The sequence below is a fragment of the Rhinolophus ferrumequinum genome, chromosome X (assembly GCF_004115265.2).
Source record: "Rhinolophus ferrumequinum isolate MPI-CBG mRhiFer1 chromosome X, mRhiFer1_v1.p, whole genome shotgun sequence".
NCBI classification, from domain to species: Eukaryota; Metazoa; Chordata; class Mammalia; order Chiroptera; family Rhinolophidae; genus Rhinolophus; species Rhinolophus ferrumequinum.
In genome coordinates this window covers 117,226,239-117,242,360 of record NC_046284.1, presented here as the reverse complement: position 1 = coordinate 117,242,360, position 16,122 = coordinate 117,226,239, and the positions used below count along the sequence as shown (strand labels likewise).

Below are 16,122 nucleotides of genomic sequence, written 5' to 3'. Positions count from 1 at the left end.
ACAAAGTGAGCAATGTTAGACCTCGCTTTACAACGTAAAGGGCAGTGTATTTTCTGGAATAACAGCATGTTGGGCTACCACCTTTAAGGATTTTAAAAGGCACGTTTTATAGTCACATTCATAGATGTAAATGAGATCTTTTAATAATAGAACCAAGAGTCAGGTGGAATGAAGCTATAGTTCCCTACTCTCAAATGGTATTATATTTTATCAAATAGCAATTATATTTTATGCACTATGAATTCTGTTAATGTATCTTCTCCTCACCAAGAAAGCCTTACACCCTGAAGCCTAAATCGACCAGTACCTTATTTGGAAAGCTGAATAACCCCATTTTTAACAGAAGTGATGCTACAAGCCATTAAATTAAGAGAGACGAGGCCCTCAGAAACCAGACAGCACAGTAACGTGTCTTTGCATGATTCTTTCTCTTTAGGAACTGAAAATAAAGGAAAACATAACGTCCTTGGCCCAGATTGGAACTGTATACCCCAAATGACCACTTTTATTGGTGAAGGGGAACAAGAAGCCCAGATAACATACATAGATTCAAAACAGAAGACAGCTGAGGTTTCAGATGGCACCTTGTGTCGAAAAGACCACCGGCACTTGTACGCAGACAACACCTATCCTTCAGACGAACTCAACCAGCCACTGACGCAGCCGGGAGAGGCTCCGTGTGAGGCGGACTACAGAAGCCTAGCTCAGCGGTCCCTGTTGACCTTCTCAGGACCAGAAACTCTAAAGAAAGCACAGGAGTCTCCGAGAGGAGCTAAAGTGTCCTTTATTTTTGGAGATCTCGCCATAGATGATGGTATTAATCCCCCAACTCTCGCCTATGAGAGACTGTTGGACGAGAGTCCAGAACTGCTGGAGAAGCAGAGGAATCTCTACATCAGCAGTGCCAATGACATGAAGAGCCTGGATCTCGCTCCAGATGCAGACAGCATCCAATTTGTGGCAAATTCTGTTTATGCAAACATAGGTGACGTGAAGAACTTCGAGGCCACCCAGGAAATAGAGGAGCCCCTCCTGCATGACATCTGTTACGCAGAAAACACCGACGATGCAGAGGACGAGGATGAGGTGAGCTGTGAGGAAGACCTCGTCGTGGGAGAGATGAACCAGCCAGCCATCCTCAACCTGTCTGGGTCAAGTGATGACATCATTGACCTCACGTCCCTGCCCCCTCCGGAAGGGGATGACAATGAGGATGACTTCCTGCTGCGTTCCTTGAACATGGCTATTGCCGCTCCCCCACCGGGTTTTAGAGATAGTTCAGATGAGGAGGACTCTCAGAGCCAGGCAGCTTCCTTCCTCAAGGACAAAGATCCAGGCAGCAGCCTGCAAAGTGACGAGATCCCGGTGTCCCTCATTGATGCTGTGCCCACCAGCGCCGAGGGAAAGTGTGAGAAGACACTGGATAACACCGTCGTTTCCAGGCTGGAAGCTCTAGAAGCTCTGTCCGTCTCAGAAGAACAGCAGACCAGTGACAATTCAGGTTCTTTCACAATTGTTACATTTATTCACTGATAACCTTATCATTTCGTCCCTTCAAGCCATTTGCCCTTGGAGTCCTGTTATGTGGTGTCCTCCATTTCACGCATGCCCCATTTCATAAATGTACAGAAACTACCATCATGTATTTTTTGTGTATGCGATTTCCTTTGTTATTTTTTTACACACGTGGCACGTTTTTTTCCCCATTTCTGGAACAACTGTGCAATAAACTCAGAGTCCTTACTGAAAAGGGAAAAACCTGTTTTGTTTTATTTTTTAATAATAATGAGTCCCATTTTCTTACATGTCTCCTAGTACCTCTGATGCATCCATTAATTGGTTCTTGTTTTTTACGGCATGCAGGTGTAGCCATCTTGCGGGCTTATAGTCCCGAGTCTTCGTCAGACTCGGGCAATGAAACTAACTCTTCTGAAATGACTGAGAGTTCTGAACTGGCCACAGCACAGAAGCAGTCAGAAAACCTCTCCCGCATGTTCTTGGCCACTCACGAAGGCTACCACCCCCTTGCAGAAGAGCAGACAGAGTTCCCCACCTCCAAAACCCCTGCTGGGGGCTTGCCTCCAAAGTCCTCCCACACCCTGGCTGCCCGTCCAGTGACTGACCTCCCACCCAAAGTTGTGCCTTCCAAGCAGATACTTCACTCAGACCACATGGAGATGGAGCCTGAAACCATGGAGACCAAGTCACTCACTGACTATTTTAGCAAACTGCACATGGGGTCGGTGGCGTATTCCTGCACCAGCAAAAGGAAAAGCAAGCTGGCCAATGGGGAGGGGAAAGCACCCCCTAATGGGAACATACCAGGGCAAAAACAGCAGGGGACCAAAACAGCTGAGGTGGAGGAGGACGCCAAAGGTAAACTTGGTCCCGTGTCTTCAAGGGACAGTCAACACCTAAGCACTTTTAACCTGGAGAGAACTGCCTTTCGCAAGGACAGCCAAAGATGGTATGTGGCCACTGAGGGCGGGGTGGCTGAAAAAAGTGGATTGGAATCAGCAACAGGGATAACCTTTCCAAGAGCTTCTGGTCTGGGATCAAGAGAGGCCGAACGGAAGGATGAAGGGGCTACCGATGGGGAAGCCAGAGAGGTGTCAGGACTTGGCCAACGGGACCACTTAACTGACGTGACCTGTGTCTCTTCAGCCAAAGACTTAGATAACGCAGAGGATGCTGACCCGTCTACCTGTGACCATCCTTCCAAGCTTCCTGGGGCAGAAGAGAGTGTGGCCCATCTCTGTGACTACCACTTGGCCAAGCGGATGTCATCGTTACAAAGCGAGGGCCATTTCTCTCTACAGAGCTCTCAAGGCTCTTCGGTGGATGCAGGCTGTGGCACAGGCAGCAGCTGTAGCACCTGTGCGACACCTGTGGAGTCCCCACTGTGCCCCTCCATGGGGAAACACTTGATTCCTGAGACTTCTGGGAAAGGCGTGAGTTATGTTCCTTCAGAGGAGAGAGCCACTGGGCTTCCCAACCACGGAGCCACCTTTAAGGAATTACACCCACAGTCAGAAGGGGTGTGTCCAAGGATGACAGTGCCTGCTCTGCACACAGCCATTAATGCTGAACCCCTCTTTGGCACTTTGAGAGATGGATGTCATCGACTCCCCAAGATTAAGGAAACCACAGGTACAGCAATGATGGATTTAGTGCTTTGCATTACACACGAGGGACATGTAATCCAAACTTACAACAAACCTAAAAATATAATGTCTGGACCAAAAAAGTTAGAATCTTTTAAAAGGCTGCAGAACTATGGCTAGGTTAAGAATTAATCATTGATCCCTCCATGTTTAAAAAATATCGAAGTTTCCAGATCTGAAACAATACTGAAGATGGCATTTGCTCTTTAGAATCTTCCTCTGTCCTTGCTTTTAGAATTTGATGGAGCCCTATATTTTTTCTAAATTCTAAAAGTAGACTTTTAGCAGTGCCCAGGGTGACTTTTAGTTATAAGAGAGTATCACTTAGAATCCCCAAAACAGTTTGATTTCCTTTTTAAGATATCGAATTTCTAGTTTTGCCATTTCATTTTGGAGAGTCAAGGAAGGCCAATCGAGCAGGGAATCAGGAAGATTGGAGGGCTTGGGGAAGATGATTTGCCTTTCAGCAATACCTCCAGATTCCTCCTGACTGTAAGACTCTCCTCAAGCAGTATCCTGAGGTGTCTGGCATACTTCAGTGTCAGCAAGGTTTTGAGGGTGTGCATGCTCTATTTTCCCCAAAATAGTAAAATCTAGACACAGATAGAAACAAGAACACAGCCACCTTCTATGCCTGCTTCACTGTTCTACCACCCAGTGGGCACTTATCCCTCTCACTGATCAACCTGGCCAGCCACCATGTGACAGAAGCAGATATTCTTTCATACTTTCCAAATTCAAATTATATCATCAGTAGTGTCTTTTCCATATAGGTCAGTGAGATCTTATATTGGTTAATTTCCATTTCTGATGTTTTAAGATTATCTACTTTTCTCAAAAGCCAGCACTGGCTTCACCTGCCTTGAGAAACCCATCTAGGAATCACCCAGCTAGCCATCTTTACCTCTAAACTAATGAAAGCACACTGTTGAATCCTTTGCAGTTTACAGAGAGCTTTCATCTAACTTACCTTGTGTTTGTCACAAAAGTACTGTGAGATGGAGATTATTTTCTTCGCATGACAACTTTTCTGAGAAAAGTTGAGCAACCTGCCCAGTGTCTCAACTTCAAACCCTGTACCAGAAAAACTGCATGATGTCTTCTTAAAAAGGCTAGTTTTAATTTAATGTGCATTAATTAAATTAGGCTACGTTTTCAAAAAAAGGTTGACTGATGCCAGGATTTTCCTAACTCCCTTGAAATGAAACTTAAATGTCATAAATATGTTTGAATTATCTATTTGTAGGATGTGTGTTTTCTAATTATGTGTGTAAGATTTGATAGATAAATATTGGGAGCAAGGCAATTCATGAAATTCCACTGTCTCCCTAAAAATGTTTGGGATTTCTGGACAATTCCAAATGAATAAGTAGTTTAAGAAATAACAGATTCCACTATTTCTTAAAATGTTTTAAAATGGAAATCTGCTATAAGATCTCAGAAGGCAGTTTTTGAAAAGTGGGGCGACCCTGACAAATGGCAGCCCTTCTTGAATGCATCCTTGGGAAATGACAAATACCACAGAAAGATACAGTAAAATTGACCACCTGAGAGATGCTTAATGATTCTCTCTGTTTTTCTACTACCCCTAGTGTAGCTTTGACAGAGCCTGGGAAGGAGAGACGAGGAGGCATGCCTTCAGCTTGGTCTCAACATCCTGAAGCTGATCCCATCCTGCTACCATCAAATATTCACTCGGAATCAAAGGTGCCAATTCCAAATCAAGACCCTAATGATTTCTCCCAAGCAAACCAGGCCTACGGAGAGACTGTGAGCTGGCGACCACTGGATCTGAGACGGGGAAGCCTGGGGACACCTCCTAGCCAGAGGGCTCTGCGACATAGCAGCAGCAGTATCTTCTCAGGATCTGTAGGTTTGGAGACCTTCCGAGAGAGAACCAAGGGTGCAGTCAGCTTAAAGTGTCCAGTTATCACAGAAGTGCAGGAGGCCAGTTCAGAAAGGCGAGCAGAACTCCCCCTGGGGAAGAAGCTCACCAAAAGTTTTTCCCAAAGCTCGATGCACTTTAGCTCTGAGGGGAAGGCTCACAAAAGCTCCCCAGTGGCTCACAAAGACTCAAAGCTGTATAGGACATTACCCTTGCGGAAGCTGGAGGGCAGCAATTGGAGATGCCGGGGACCTTTCAGCTACTGCTTCTTGAACCGAGGGCAGGATGAAGATGGTGATGAGGATGAAGAGGAGGGAGAGGCCACCTATCAGGTCTCTTGCCTCTTTCGACCACAGACGACTGAAGCCACACCAGAACCAACCAGCCCACCCCTGGCTGTTGGGATTCCGAAGCAAGGAGGGGAGCTGTCCAAGGTTTCAGTGCTGAAGGTCTGGGCAGAAGATCTGAGTGGCCCAGATGACCTGGACTTCAGCAACCTGGCTTTTGATGCCCGGATTGCAAGAATAAATGTCCTAAAGGAGAACACATATGCATTGCCCGATGGGTTCCTCGCAGCCCAGAATGATGCCAATGAGCTGCTCTGCCTTGTCAGGGCAACCAAGGGGAAGAGAGAGGAGTTACGCCCTGAAGCGTATGACCTTACACTTTCTCAGTACAAGCAACTGTTATCCATCGAGTCCAGACAGTTGGGAAGTGCCTGTAGGAAAATGGCGATGGCCGAGAAAAGCCCAGAGGAGATGCTCCTAGCTATGACTTCCAGCTTTCAAGTGCTCTGTTGCCTAACAGAAGCTTGCATGCAATTAGTTAAAGTTGTGAACTCAGAAACACAGCGGCAGGAAATTGTAGCGAAGATTGATGAAGTGGTCATAAACTACATTTGTCTCCTGAAAGCTGCCGAGGCAGCCTCTGGAAAGACCACTGGGGATCCCAATGTTGGACTCTCGACGCGACATTCAACCACCATGGCCGCTCTCGTAAGCACACTAACACGTTCTCTCAAGATGCTTTTAAATAAATAAAGTATGGAAGTCACGTCATAATCTACCTTTGCAAAGCCATACATGAACTTTTATTTACTTTATGAGTACGATGAACAGATGTCTCCTTTCTTCTCTGTAAATTTGGCTATTTTGTATAAAACGGGAGATAAAAAGTCACATTGAGGAAATGTTGAAATGTACTAATCAGATGTATTCTGTTTATATTATACATATGTATACATGTAAAAGAAATATACAAGAAAGTGATGACATTTGGCTATTTTTCATAGTCGAAACTCCAGGTATATGATGTGAAATTTTAAATTCTATCATGTTAGAGCAAAACAATGAATCCTATCCCCTTTCCTTCCAAGTGGATACGTGGAGACCATATCATTCATATTTAGAAGTAAAAAAAAAAAAAAAGAAAAATAAAAAAGAAAGAAATCACAATGTATATAAAACAGTAGTTATGTTTTAAAATTATGATTTTTAAGCATTGGAAATAGCAAAAAGACATTTAAAATTCAAGAAGCTATTATGAATTATTAGAGAATCTATATAATAAATTAATTTTTTGCTCATAGTGTTTGGTTATCTGATGCCTTCTTCCAAGAACCCTACAAATTTCATTTTGGCTTGTGCCATTTGGGTTAGAAATGGGTGGGGATGGATTCTATTGTGTCAACACAAATGCTCTTCATGATATTCTTAGAGTTAAAATACTTCCCAAATAGAACAGAGGGAATGATGGCCAGGTTCCTGGATAATACCTAGTTATAGATGATCTAATTACATAAATTGAAAGGAATTGATAATGCCAAAATTAAATCATTTGATGGAAAGAGAGATCTGCTTTGACTAAACGTCAAAATATGTAAACCAAAGACATCATCCCCCCTCTCCCAACTCAACCATGAAACTTAGAATTCCCTTAAGAGTGACAGAACATTTAGTAAAGTATTTGCAAAATTACAAAACAGAAACATTTATTGATCATCAGAAGTAAGTGCAGATCCAGTCATGTAAAGCAGACTGCACACCAGCCTGAGTCACATCTCGGATCACAGCTCTCAGTGTCACAGAGCTTCATGCATCACCTCCTCTTCCGGGGCCAATGCTTCCAACCAAATTTTGCATTACAGCCTAATGCTGGGACAAAATTTCAAATCTGGAATGTTCAGAAAATCAGGGAGATGTCCTGCTCTAATATAGAAGCCATGATTAAATAAATAATAAAGTATTTCTTAAATGATCTAATCTGGATTGGCTGATAGACTATGAAAACCGTAAAAAAAATAAATAAATAAAAACTGACATGGTACATTTGACCACTTTAGGTAAAACTGATGGAATGCAAAGAAGTTTTCAGAACTGTCGTCTCTCTCAAACTGTATCTTTGGGTCAAAGCAAAAGAATGCAAACTCTGCAATTGTAAAATAAAATTGACGTGTACATACGTACTTCATGGGTCATTTAGTGCTTACGCTACACACACTCCTATTTATGTACGTGGCTTCTTAAAATATGACAGGAGTGTGCCAAGTACAAATTTTTTCATTTTTGTAGCCTACTGGGCAGGAGGCATAACACAGTCCACAGTTGCTGTCTCTCATCCGTCGTTCCATAGAGATTCAATAACAAAAATCACACATATTTGTAGATGGTAGCATACAAAAGGAGTTTAGACATGTGTTATTAAAAATAATGTTTAAATAATAAAACATTATTTTACTAAAATTATAATTATAAACATTGATGTTTGATATTGAGAAATATTAATGGTGTTTTCTGTGGAAATTTTTGGTAAATATTCTGTGTACTAAAATACTAACATTAATAGGGTGTGTGTTCTATGTCAGACAATGTGCTAAACATATTACATATTATCGCATTTAATCATCACAACAATCTTATGATTTGGACACTGCCATTAATTCCCTATGGAGGCAATATGGTTTAACCGTTAAGGGCATGGAGCATGGGATCCGAAACGTCTTAAGTTTGAACTCTGCCATTTTCTAGCCCTTTTATCTTGGGAAAGCTAATTAATTTTTTCAGTGTCTCAATTTCTTCATAGTAAAATGCAAATCAATGATAAGTTGTATTTCCATAGGGTTGTCATGAGTTTTGAGTAAAATTATGTGTGTAAAGTTCTTACCACAATTCCTGGCAGAGTAAATCATGTTAGATATTATTATCATTGTAATCATTGCATTAACTTTATTGCCCAAGATAATATGTGGGTATGTTTGTTTTATATGCATATTGTATCCTGACTCTGTGCAGAATACATTATGTGTATTGCATATGTATAAAAGAAGTGTACAGGGAGGTGATGATCCTTGTTCAAATCATATATCCAGTCAGAACAACTTCCCCACCCATTCCAGTTCTTTGAGAGGCCTCAGTGAAATAGCTCTGGGTCTTTCTCATCTGTCTCCCATTACCTACGGGTGCTCCGATAAGTTGCTGTTTCTTATAAACAAACACTTTACTACTTAGAAAACCTCAAGGGCCCCCCATTCACTAAACATGGGGTTCCTAAGTGGGATCCACGTTCACAAGAGTGTAGAAAGAACATATCAGAATGATACTGGTGTTTATTTTTAACCAGCTGTTTTTATGTTTGTGTATGTTTTATAATGGCATAATAGTACAGTGGGTATATGTACATCATTTAAAATAAATAAATCAATTAACAAGCATATGCCTGGTGCATGTATGCAAAAATATTGTCACAGGTAGGATTGCCTTTACTAAAGTTTGGAGACCACTCAACTAGAGATTAAAACTTTCTTGCACTCGAGGTCCTTCACATTTATTCCCCAGCCTATTTTTCCAAGTGTATTATAATACCTATCATTTTTATTAATTTATTATTATAAAATGTTCAAGCATACACAAAAGTAGGCACAATCATGAATATAATGAATTAACATGTACTTATCACATGTCAATTCATGTCTAATCTATTTTCTCTATTTCTACGCATCTCCTTCCACACTATATGTATTAGCAAATCTGACATCATAGCATTTAATCCATGAATATTTCAGTAAGAAATTCCTATAGATAAGAACTTTTAAACATAATCACAATGCCATTTCACACTTAAAAATTAATAATTCCCTAATAATATCAACTAAATGTCACAGAAATAAATGATAAAGAAAGTGAAAATTCCTATAAACTCAACCCCAAAGAGAGTCATTGTCAACAATTTAGGGCATCTTCTTTCCAGTTTTTCTGGGGGAAAACAAACAAACAAATACATACATATATATATATATATATATATATATATATATATATATATATAGTATTATTGTGTGTGTTTATGAGTTTAACTTTTGACCCAGAAAGTTGTTCTGACCACATTTGCCCTTCTATGTGAGTCTCAGTTCCACCAGAATTTGGGTTGGCCAAAGGGATCTGATTGATGTGGGAAGACAGAGCGCTCAGATGACTAAGCACCACACCATTAGGCTTACAGTAAATCCAACCACGAATGCAATTGCCTCAGACATTCAAATTAACACAGACCCCTAGGCCCAGCTGGAATTTGTCTAATCACAAAAGATATTATTTTCCAGAAGAGAAAGACTGACAATATTAAAATGAGCAGGCACAGCAGCCCTACCATGGATCAGTTCCTTTTGCTATGAATTTCATCTTTTGGAAGACAATCTTCATTTGTTTATGTTCCTCTTTCATACATTTCGAAATGCCAGCTATTCTTTGAATGTGACGTCTGAGCTACTCAGGATGTTACTCTAATTTGTTCTGCCTGGATTACTCTTGATTTGGCAGTAGGAGAAGTTTGCTGTCTTTGACTGGTTATTACCGTTCATAATTGTTAACTGTTTTTGAAATTGAAGAAAAAAAAAGCAAATTAGCTATGTTCAGGTGACTCCCATCACTTCCAAGCATTTAGAAATCTTCATAGGGACCAAATATACATGGATATTACATTGTTTCTCTCTAACCTGATTTTGTGTCTGCTTTGAAAGTGGTCTGTTTTGGGGGGTGGGGGTGTGTGTTTGGGTGTATAGAAGTTTGGGTGTATGCAGGCATAGGGAAGGTGTTTGAATAGATAGTTATGGGTGTGTGTGTCTGCCTGTGAGACTAGTTTTCAGTTTGGCTTCATGGACTTCAGAGCTAGTTTCCCCTCTGGCAGTCCAAAACTGATGATAAAAATGTTCTTATATAACATCCTACATCTTCCTTTAAAGTCAGATTGCAGAAATAGCTTCTCAGCTTTGAAAGATCAAAGAGTTAGAATCTTAACTTTTGAACTGAATTTTCATTCATAACAACCTAAACATCACTGAGTTAGATACTTTTCAGTTATTTCACCTATTCCCGGGCCTGTCCCTCTCACTTTTTAATTTTAAAGTCTATACTTAGGAAATCCATGGAAGAACAATTTGTGTATTTATTAAATGTTTCTGCTGCACAGAATAATGGAATGAATTAAATCCTGCATCTCTGAAAGCAGTAGATAACCAAGTAGCTTATCCCAAGTAGCTTATTTCACTATTCAACTTGAAATTAACCTGCTGCCTTCAACTGAACTGGCTCCACATTTATAATTCCATCTCAATTTTCTGTTCCACATTAATTTCAAAGCATTGAGGTTTGCTTTTTTTTTTTCGTTATACCTGTTAATTCTCATTTTCCACTCCACAGTAGGGGCCAAAATTCTGTGCCATTTGCAGCAGTGTCATCCAGAACTTTAGGGAGAATTAGCTTTGGGATTCAGGAAACTAAGCCTTCTTGGTAACCTCCAATCAAGTAATTTTGATTGTTTTCATTTTGATTAGTACCCTTTGTACATCTTGCACTTTGTCTAAGTGATCTGTGACTCCTTTCTGTCACCCACTGAAAGAAGCAGGGTATGTCTATTCATTCATTCAAATAGCTATTAACAACTTCCTAATCGGGGCAAACATTGTTCTAGGTGCTGGAGGTGTGGTACAATGGAGAACATAATTGACATGCTCCCTGCCAAAAATGGAGCACCCATTCTAGAATGGGTCATCACTTGTCATTTGTGGAGAAAGGAGGGGCTCAGAGTGAGTCAGCATTACAGGCAGTCTTCTCTTTGCATGGTAATGCAAGACTGTCAAGATGAACATGCCAGCCAACAACATGCAAGGTGATCTTAATAATCAATGAAAACAAATGACAATTGTTCCATGACCTGTACCGATTGTTTTCAAAACATTACTTTCTGTCAGTTATAAATGTATGAAAAAATGTAGTAAAACATATCTATTTAGTACATAGTAATTTAAATCATTACAAACAGAATTAAAATGGGTCTTTTTTGTAAAACCTTATAAAGAGTAGTTTGAACAGTGTTTGCCCTCTTTGATTCATCATGTAATTCACAATGTGGAGTGAGCATCTTTTCTATGCTTTGGCAAATTGTCATACTCCTTTCTAAATTTGAATCAGCGTCAAACATTTTATAGGTGGTGCTTTCAATGTTGTGAAATATCTCCAAGAGTTCCTTTAATGTGAGTGTTGTTTTTTCCCCAGTGTCACTTCCTCTGGGACAGCTTCATCCTTTTCATCACAGCCACTCTCCTGATTTATGTCAGTAAGTTCGCTTTCGCTGCAGTCCTCTGCAGTGTCAAATGAGGGCAGTGTATTCTTCTGATACTCAATTTGTCTGATTTTCATTTCACTTCCACAGTGATCACTTTTTGTTTCTTCGCTGCACTTTCATCTTTGTTGGCCAGTTCCCTCTTGCCATCATCAGTTTTATGAAACGTTTTGTGGCTGCCCTCAGGTAGTAAAGGCAGACCACGGTTCCTTGCCACAGGAGCATCTTCAGCATGGCTGTTCATTTTATTAAACCTGCAAGGGGAATCTCTGTCTTCAGGGAGGGTCTAGTCCCTCCCCCTTTTATGGGTTTTCACCTGATCAAGTCAGGCCACCCGGGATAACCACCCTTTAGACTAATTCAAAACTAACTGATTTGGTACCTTAAGTACATCTTTAAAAGTCCTTCATTGTTGCCATATTCTGTTAGTTAGAAGCATGAGAGAGGTCCCACCCACATTCAAGGGAAGAAAGCTATACAGGGCATGAACACCAGGAGACAAGAGTCATGGGGACCACCTAAGTGTCTGTCTGCCATGCCCTCTATGGATCTTCCCACAGTATAGGCACTTGAAATACAGACTTGAAAGGCTTTCGCAACCCTGACATAAGCCATCAGAGTACACATAGGCGGCCTCCAGCTTCTCTGCCCTGGCCCCGGCCCAGGCCCAGGCCCATTCTATAGATATTTTTTTGTGTTAAGATGCCCAGTTGCTCTGAGCTGGAAACACCAATAATTATGATGTACTGACCTATGCAGTTCAGGATTTTATTAGTGCCAAGTTCATAGATAAGCTCTCGGTGGCAATATAACTTTATTCATTGCACTCATTCTAGAATCAAGTTATGACTTCGAGATCAGGTTAGACTGAATAATTCAGCTGGCAGATGAATTATTGAAGAGGCTGAACTTTAACCAGTGTGACCATACCTTTCCCAAGTATTCATGTGAAAGGGGATGAGTGAACTCAGGTCACTTGCTCCTAAGTTGTTCATCTGGAAGTGGAGTCCATGTGTTCAAGTTCAGCTACCCACCATGCCCCACTGGGAACTCCTGGCGAGAGTACCCTGAAAGGATGCTGCTTCCTCCATTTGGGCTCCAGCAGAGTTGAATATGTAACAGTGTTCATTTCTTTCTAGATTCTATGACCATTTATTCTCTCCCTTTATTTTCCAAAGATATATTGTTGAATCAGACTTTACTGAAGTACTCCTTTAGTACTCCCTGGATTTCCAAGAAAGGTACAACATGGCACGCGTGCATGTGCACACCCACATACACACACGCACATGTGTGTGTGCATGAGTGTAAGGTAAATAAATGTAGTGTGTCACATTCCCCAGAAATCATGCATTGACCAGATTTGGCTTTCCTTCTTCCAGTCAGCCTCTGCCCCCTACTGCTGCAAATTTGGTCTCCAATCTGTTGCCAGTATGATTATAATCACATTAATAATAATAATGCCTAATATTTATTCATGCAAATACTGTGCAGGTACTGTGCTAAATGATCTTCACGCATAATTGTCACATCTATTTCCTAGAACAACCTATGAGAAATTACTATCATCATCCCTTTTTTTATGAAAGGCAGTTGAGTTTAGAGACTCCAAATAGTTTGCCTGAAATCATGGATGCTGGTCAGAATGAAGATTTGAACTCAGTAATTGCAATTTTGTTCAACAGTTTTTGGCCAAACAGATAGATAGCTTCATTGCTTTTAATCAAACAAAGACCAGCATAAGTTTTTCTTTTAAATGTTCTTTCCAACAAAGGACTTAGATAAAAAAGCAACCATCTCCTGTTCTATAACTCCCCACCCTCAGTCCCTGTTCCACGAGACAACCCATTTCACCAATTTCTGTTTTTAGTGTTTTTCTCCTTAATTCTAAATAATATTATTTCTTGACTTGCCCACTTTGGATGATTTGTACCAACTACCGCTTGAAAGATAAGGAATTCACTTACTTATGTTACCCCCTCACCTTTCATTCTACCTCCCTAACCAATGTTTGATAGGGAAATTATTATTATGTTCTATTCTTGGTTACCTATTTAGCTTTAAATATTATAATTACATCTCTGCTTCTTGTTCAATCTTTAGATAGTCTCTCTTGACTCCTCATCTATGTGGAACGAAGTTGTTTGTTCCCCCAGCCTTTCTTTCCCTCCACTTCACCACTTCTCTACTTCTTCCCCTTCTCTTAGGCCATCAGTACCTTCACGTTTACATTGTTATGAAAAGCAATGTTTTCCACAGTGTTTACAGATCAAAATTTTGTAAACCACTGCAGGCTGGAACAACAGCATAGTCCACTGCTTTCCCAAGAACCATAAAGTTATCCAGAGCTCTTCTAGAGGGTAAATAAAAAACGCTACACATGGAAGGAAAGAGGAGTTTACCGTGAATTCATCATATCGTAAACTGAGGGTTCTCAAAGTGTGGGCCCTGAACCAGCAGCATTCGCCTCACTTGGGAACTTGTTGGAGCTGTAGACTCCTGCACTCCACCCCAGACCTACTGACTCAGACACTCTGGGGAATGGTCCTGTGATTTAACAAGCCTTCTAGATGATTCTAATGCATGCTCGAGTTTAAGAATCCATGTGTTACATGATTTCAGAAAGTTTCTCAAAGTCATGCCATATTTAGATCCCTTTGTATTTACTTTCTAGGTTAAAAAAAGTTTTCCTGGAGTTTCTATAGGTTTACCTTTTTTCTTACAAAATTTAAATGTGCTGTTCTGATTATGTATTGCTGCATTAAAGCCACCCCAAAATGTAGGAGAGTAAAGAACAATTTGTTATCATCTCTCCTGGCTCTAGAAATGGGCTCAGCTGGGTGGTTCTCACGAGCAGTCTCGCGTACAGTTGCAATCAGGTGGTGATGAGGCCAGATTATCTGAAGCTTGACAGGGCCTCAAGAGGACTTCTCTGTGGCTAGCAGTCGTCTGGGAGCTTACCTGAGACTATCAAGCAGAGTCATACATGTGACTTCTCCATGGGGTTTGGGCTTCTCACAGCATAGCATTCTCAGGATAGTAGCACCTCTTCCACAGGGGCTGGCCTCCAAAATGGACCATCTCAAGAGCAAGTATCCATAGAACCAGGCAGAAGCTGCACTTCTTATGACCTAAGACCATTTGATTTCCTTTTCTAGGGTAAACTTGTTTTTATCTGAATAGGTACCATCCTAAGACTTCCCTTCCCAGCTTTCTTAGATAAGGACCCCACAGTTTCCTGTATCCTCTATCGCCTAGAGAAATTTTCTCATAAAGATTATATGGAATGTAACCTTCTTGAATCTATGCTGTCTGAACATACCTTACTTTGCCCTTATGCTTAGTTGATCATTTTGCTGCATATGGGACTCCAGGTTCAAAATGACATTCCCCGAGAACCTGGATGTCATTGCCCATCATCTTTTTGCATCAGTTTGCTAAATATTATTCTTGTTCCTTTAAAAGTCCTCCCCCTTCCTCTAAAAGATCTGTTTCTTCTGTTTCCTCAAAGAGTGAATTTCACAAAGTTGTGTCTACGCCTGGAATTTTCTTTAATTCATTCTGCCTGGAATTTAGTGTGTCTTTTCTTTCTGATAATTCATGCCTTTCTTCAAATCTAGATCCTTTTCCTATTATTTCTTTTTCTCCTCTCAGGTTTCTCTACAGCCATTATCTAGTGTTCAGTGAACAGCGCAAACCAGTCAGATATTTGTTCAGAGATATCAGCTACACTGTTTTCAAAAAATTCTTCTTAGTGCAATACAGAGCTCTGGCTTGGCATTTTTATGATTTTGGTTACAATGTGGGCAAATGGACTATGTGAAGGTCATAAATGAACAGTACAGTTTCTTTCCTGGCCGTGATCTAGGTGTGCACAACTAGATGTGCAGGTACCTTTTTTTATCTCTACTTTAACACGAATTGATTTATATTGTGATTTTTGTATGGCATATTTGAAGCATACATTATTCTCTATAATTTTCTAAAGTCAATTCCTGTGTACCTACCACCCATATTTGTCAGATCCTAGCAACTTACCATGTTGTTTTGGATCTTTGTTTTAAAGAAATAAACATCACCAACAGAGCTGGAATACTCTGAGTAACCTGCCCCAGTACCATGTTCCTCCTCAAATATCATCAAGCCTGATTTTGTTTTTGTATCAGTCCCATGTGGTTCTTCATATATTTACCACATAATTACATGTCCTTAACAATGTGTGATATTGTTTGGCATGTTTTTAAACTTGATGTAAATGCTATCATACTGTACATATCCTTCCACACTCTGATTTTGTTATTCAACATTAGTTTTGTAAGAACTGTACCTTTAATAGATATAGTTTTTATTCATTTAGCTTCATTGCTTCACAGTAGTCAGTTGCATACTAGAATTTAGATTTTGCTCTTAATGGACAATTAGGTTGTTTACAATTTTTTGCTATTAAAAACACTGCTG

General features: G+C 40.4%; 1 protein-coding gene across 7 annotated transcripts in view; it reads left to right on the top strand.

Annotated features, from left to right (window-relative positions):
- FRMPD4 (FERM and PDZ domain containing 4) overlaps positions 1 to 9,297 on the top strand; it is a 746,993-nt gene extending 737,696 nt beyond the window's left edge. For 4 of the 7 annotated variants that reach the window (XM_033107952.1, XM_033107961.1, XM_033107980.1 and 1 more), the window contains 3 exons: positions 437 to 1,501; positions 1,864 to 3,150; positions 4,762 to 9,297. In XM_033107952.1, the coding sequence (XP_032963843.1) occupies positions 437 to 1,501; positions 1,864 to 3,150; positions 4,762 to 6,089 (3,680 nt within the window). In that variant the 3' untranslated portion in view covers positions 6,090 to 9,297. Of the gene's footprint in view, positions 1 to 436; positions 1,502 to 1,863; positions 3,151 to 4,756 lie in introns of all 7 variants that reach the window. The other 3 variants (XM_033108009.1, XM_033107990.1, XM_033107999.1) reach the window with 3 other exon arrangements.
- The last annotated feature ends 6,825 nt before the right edge of the window (positions 9,298 to 16,122 follow it).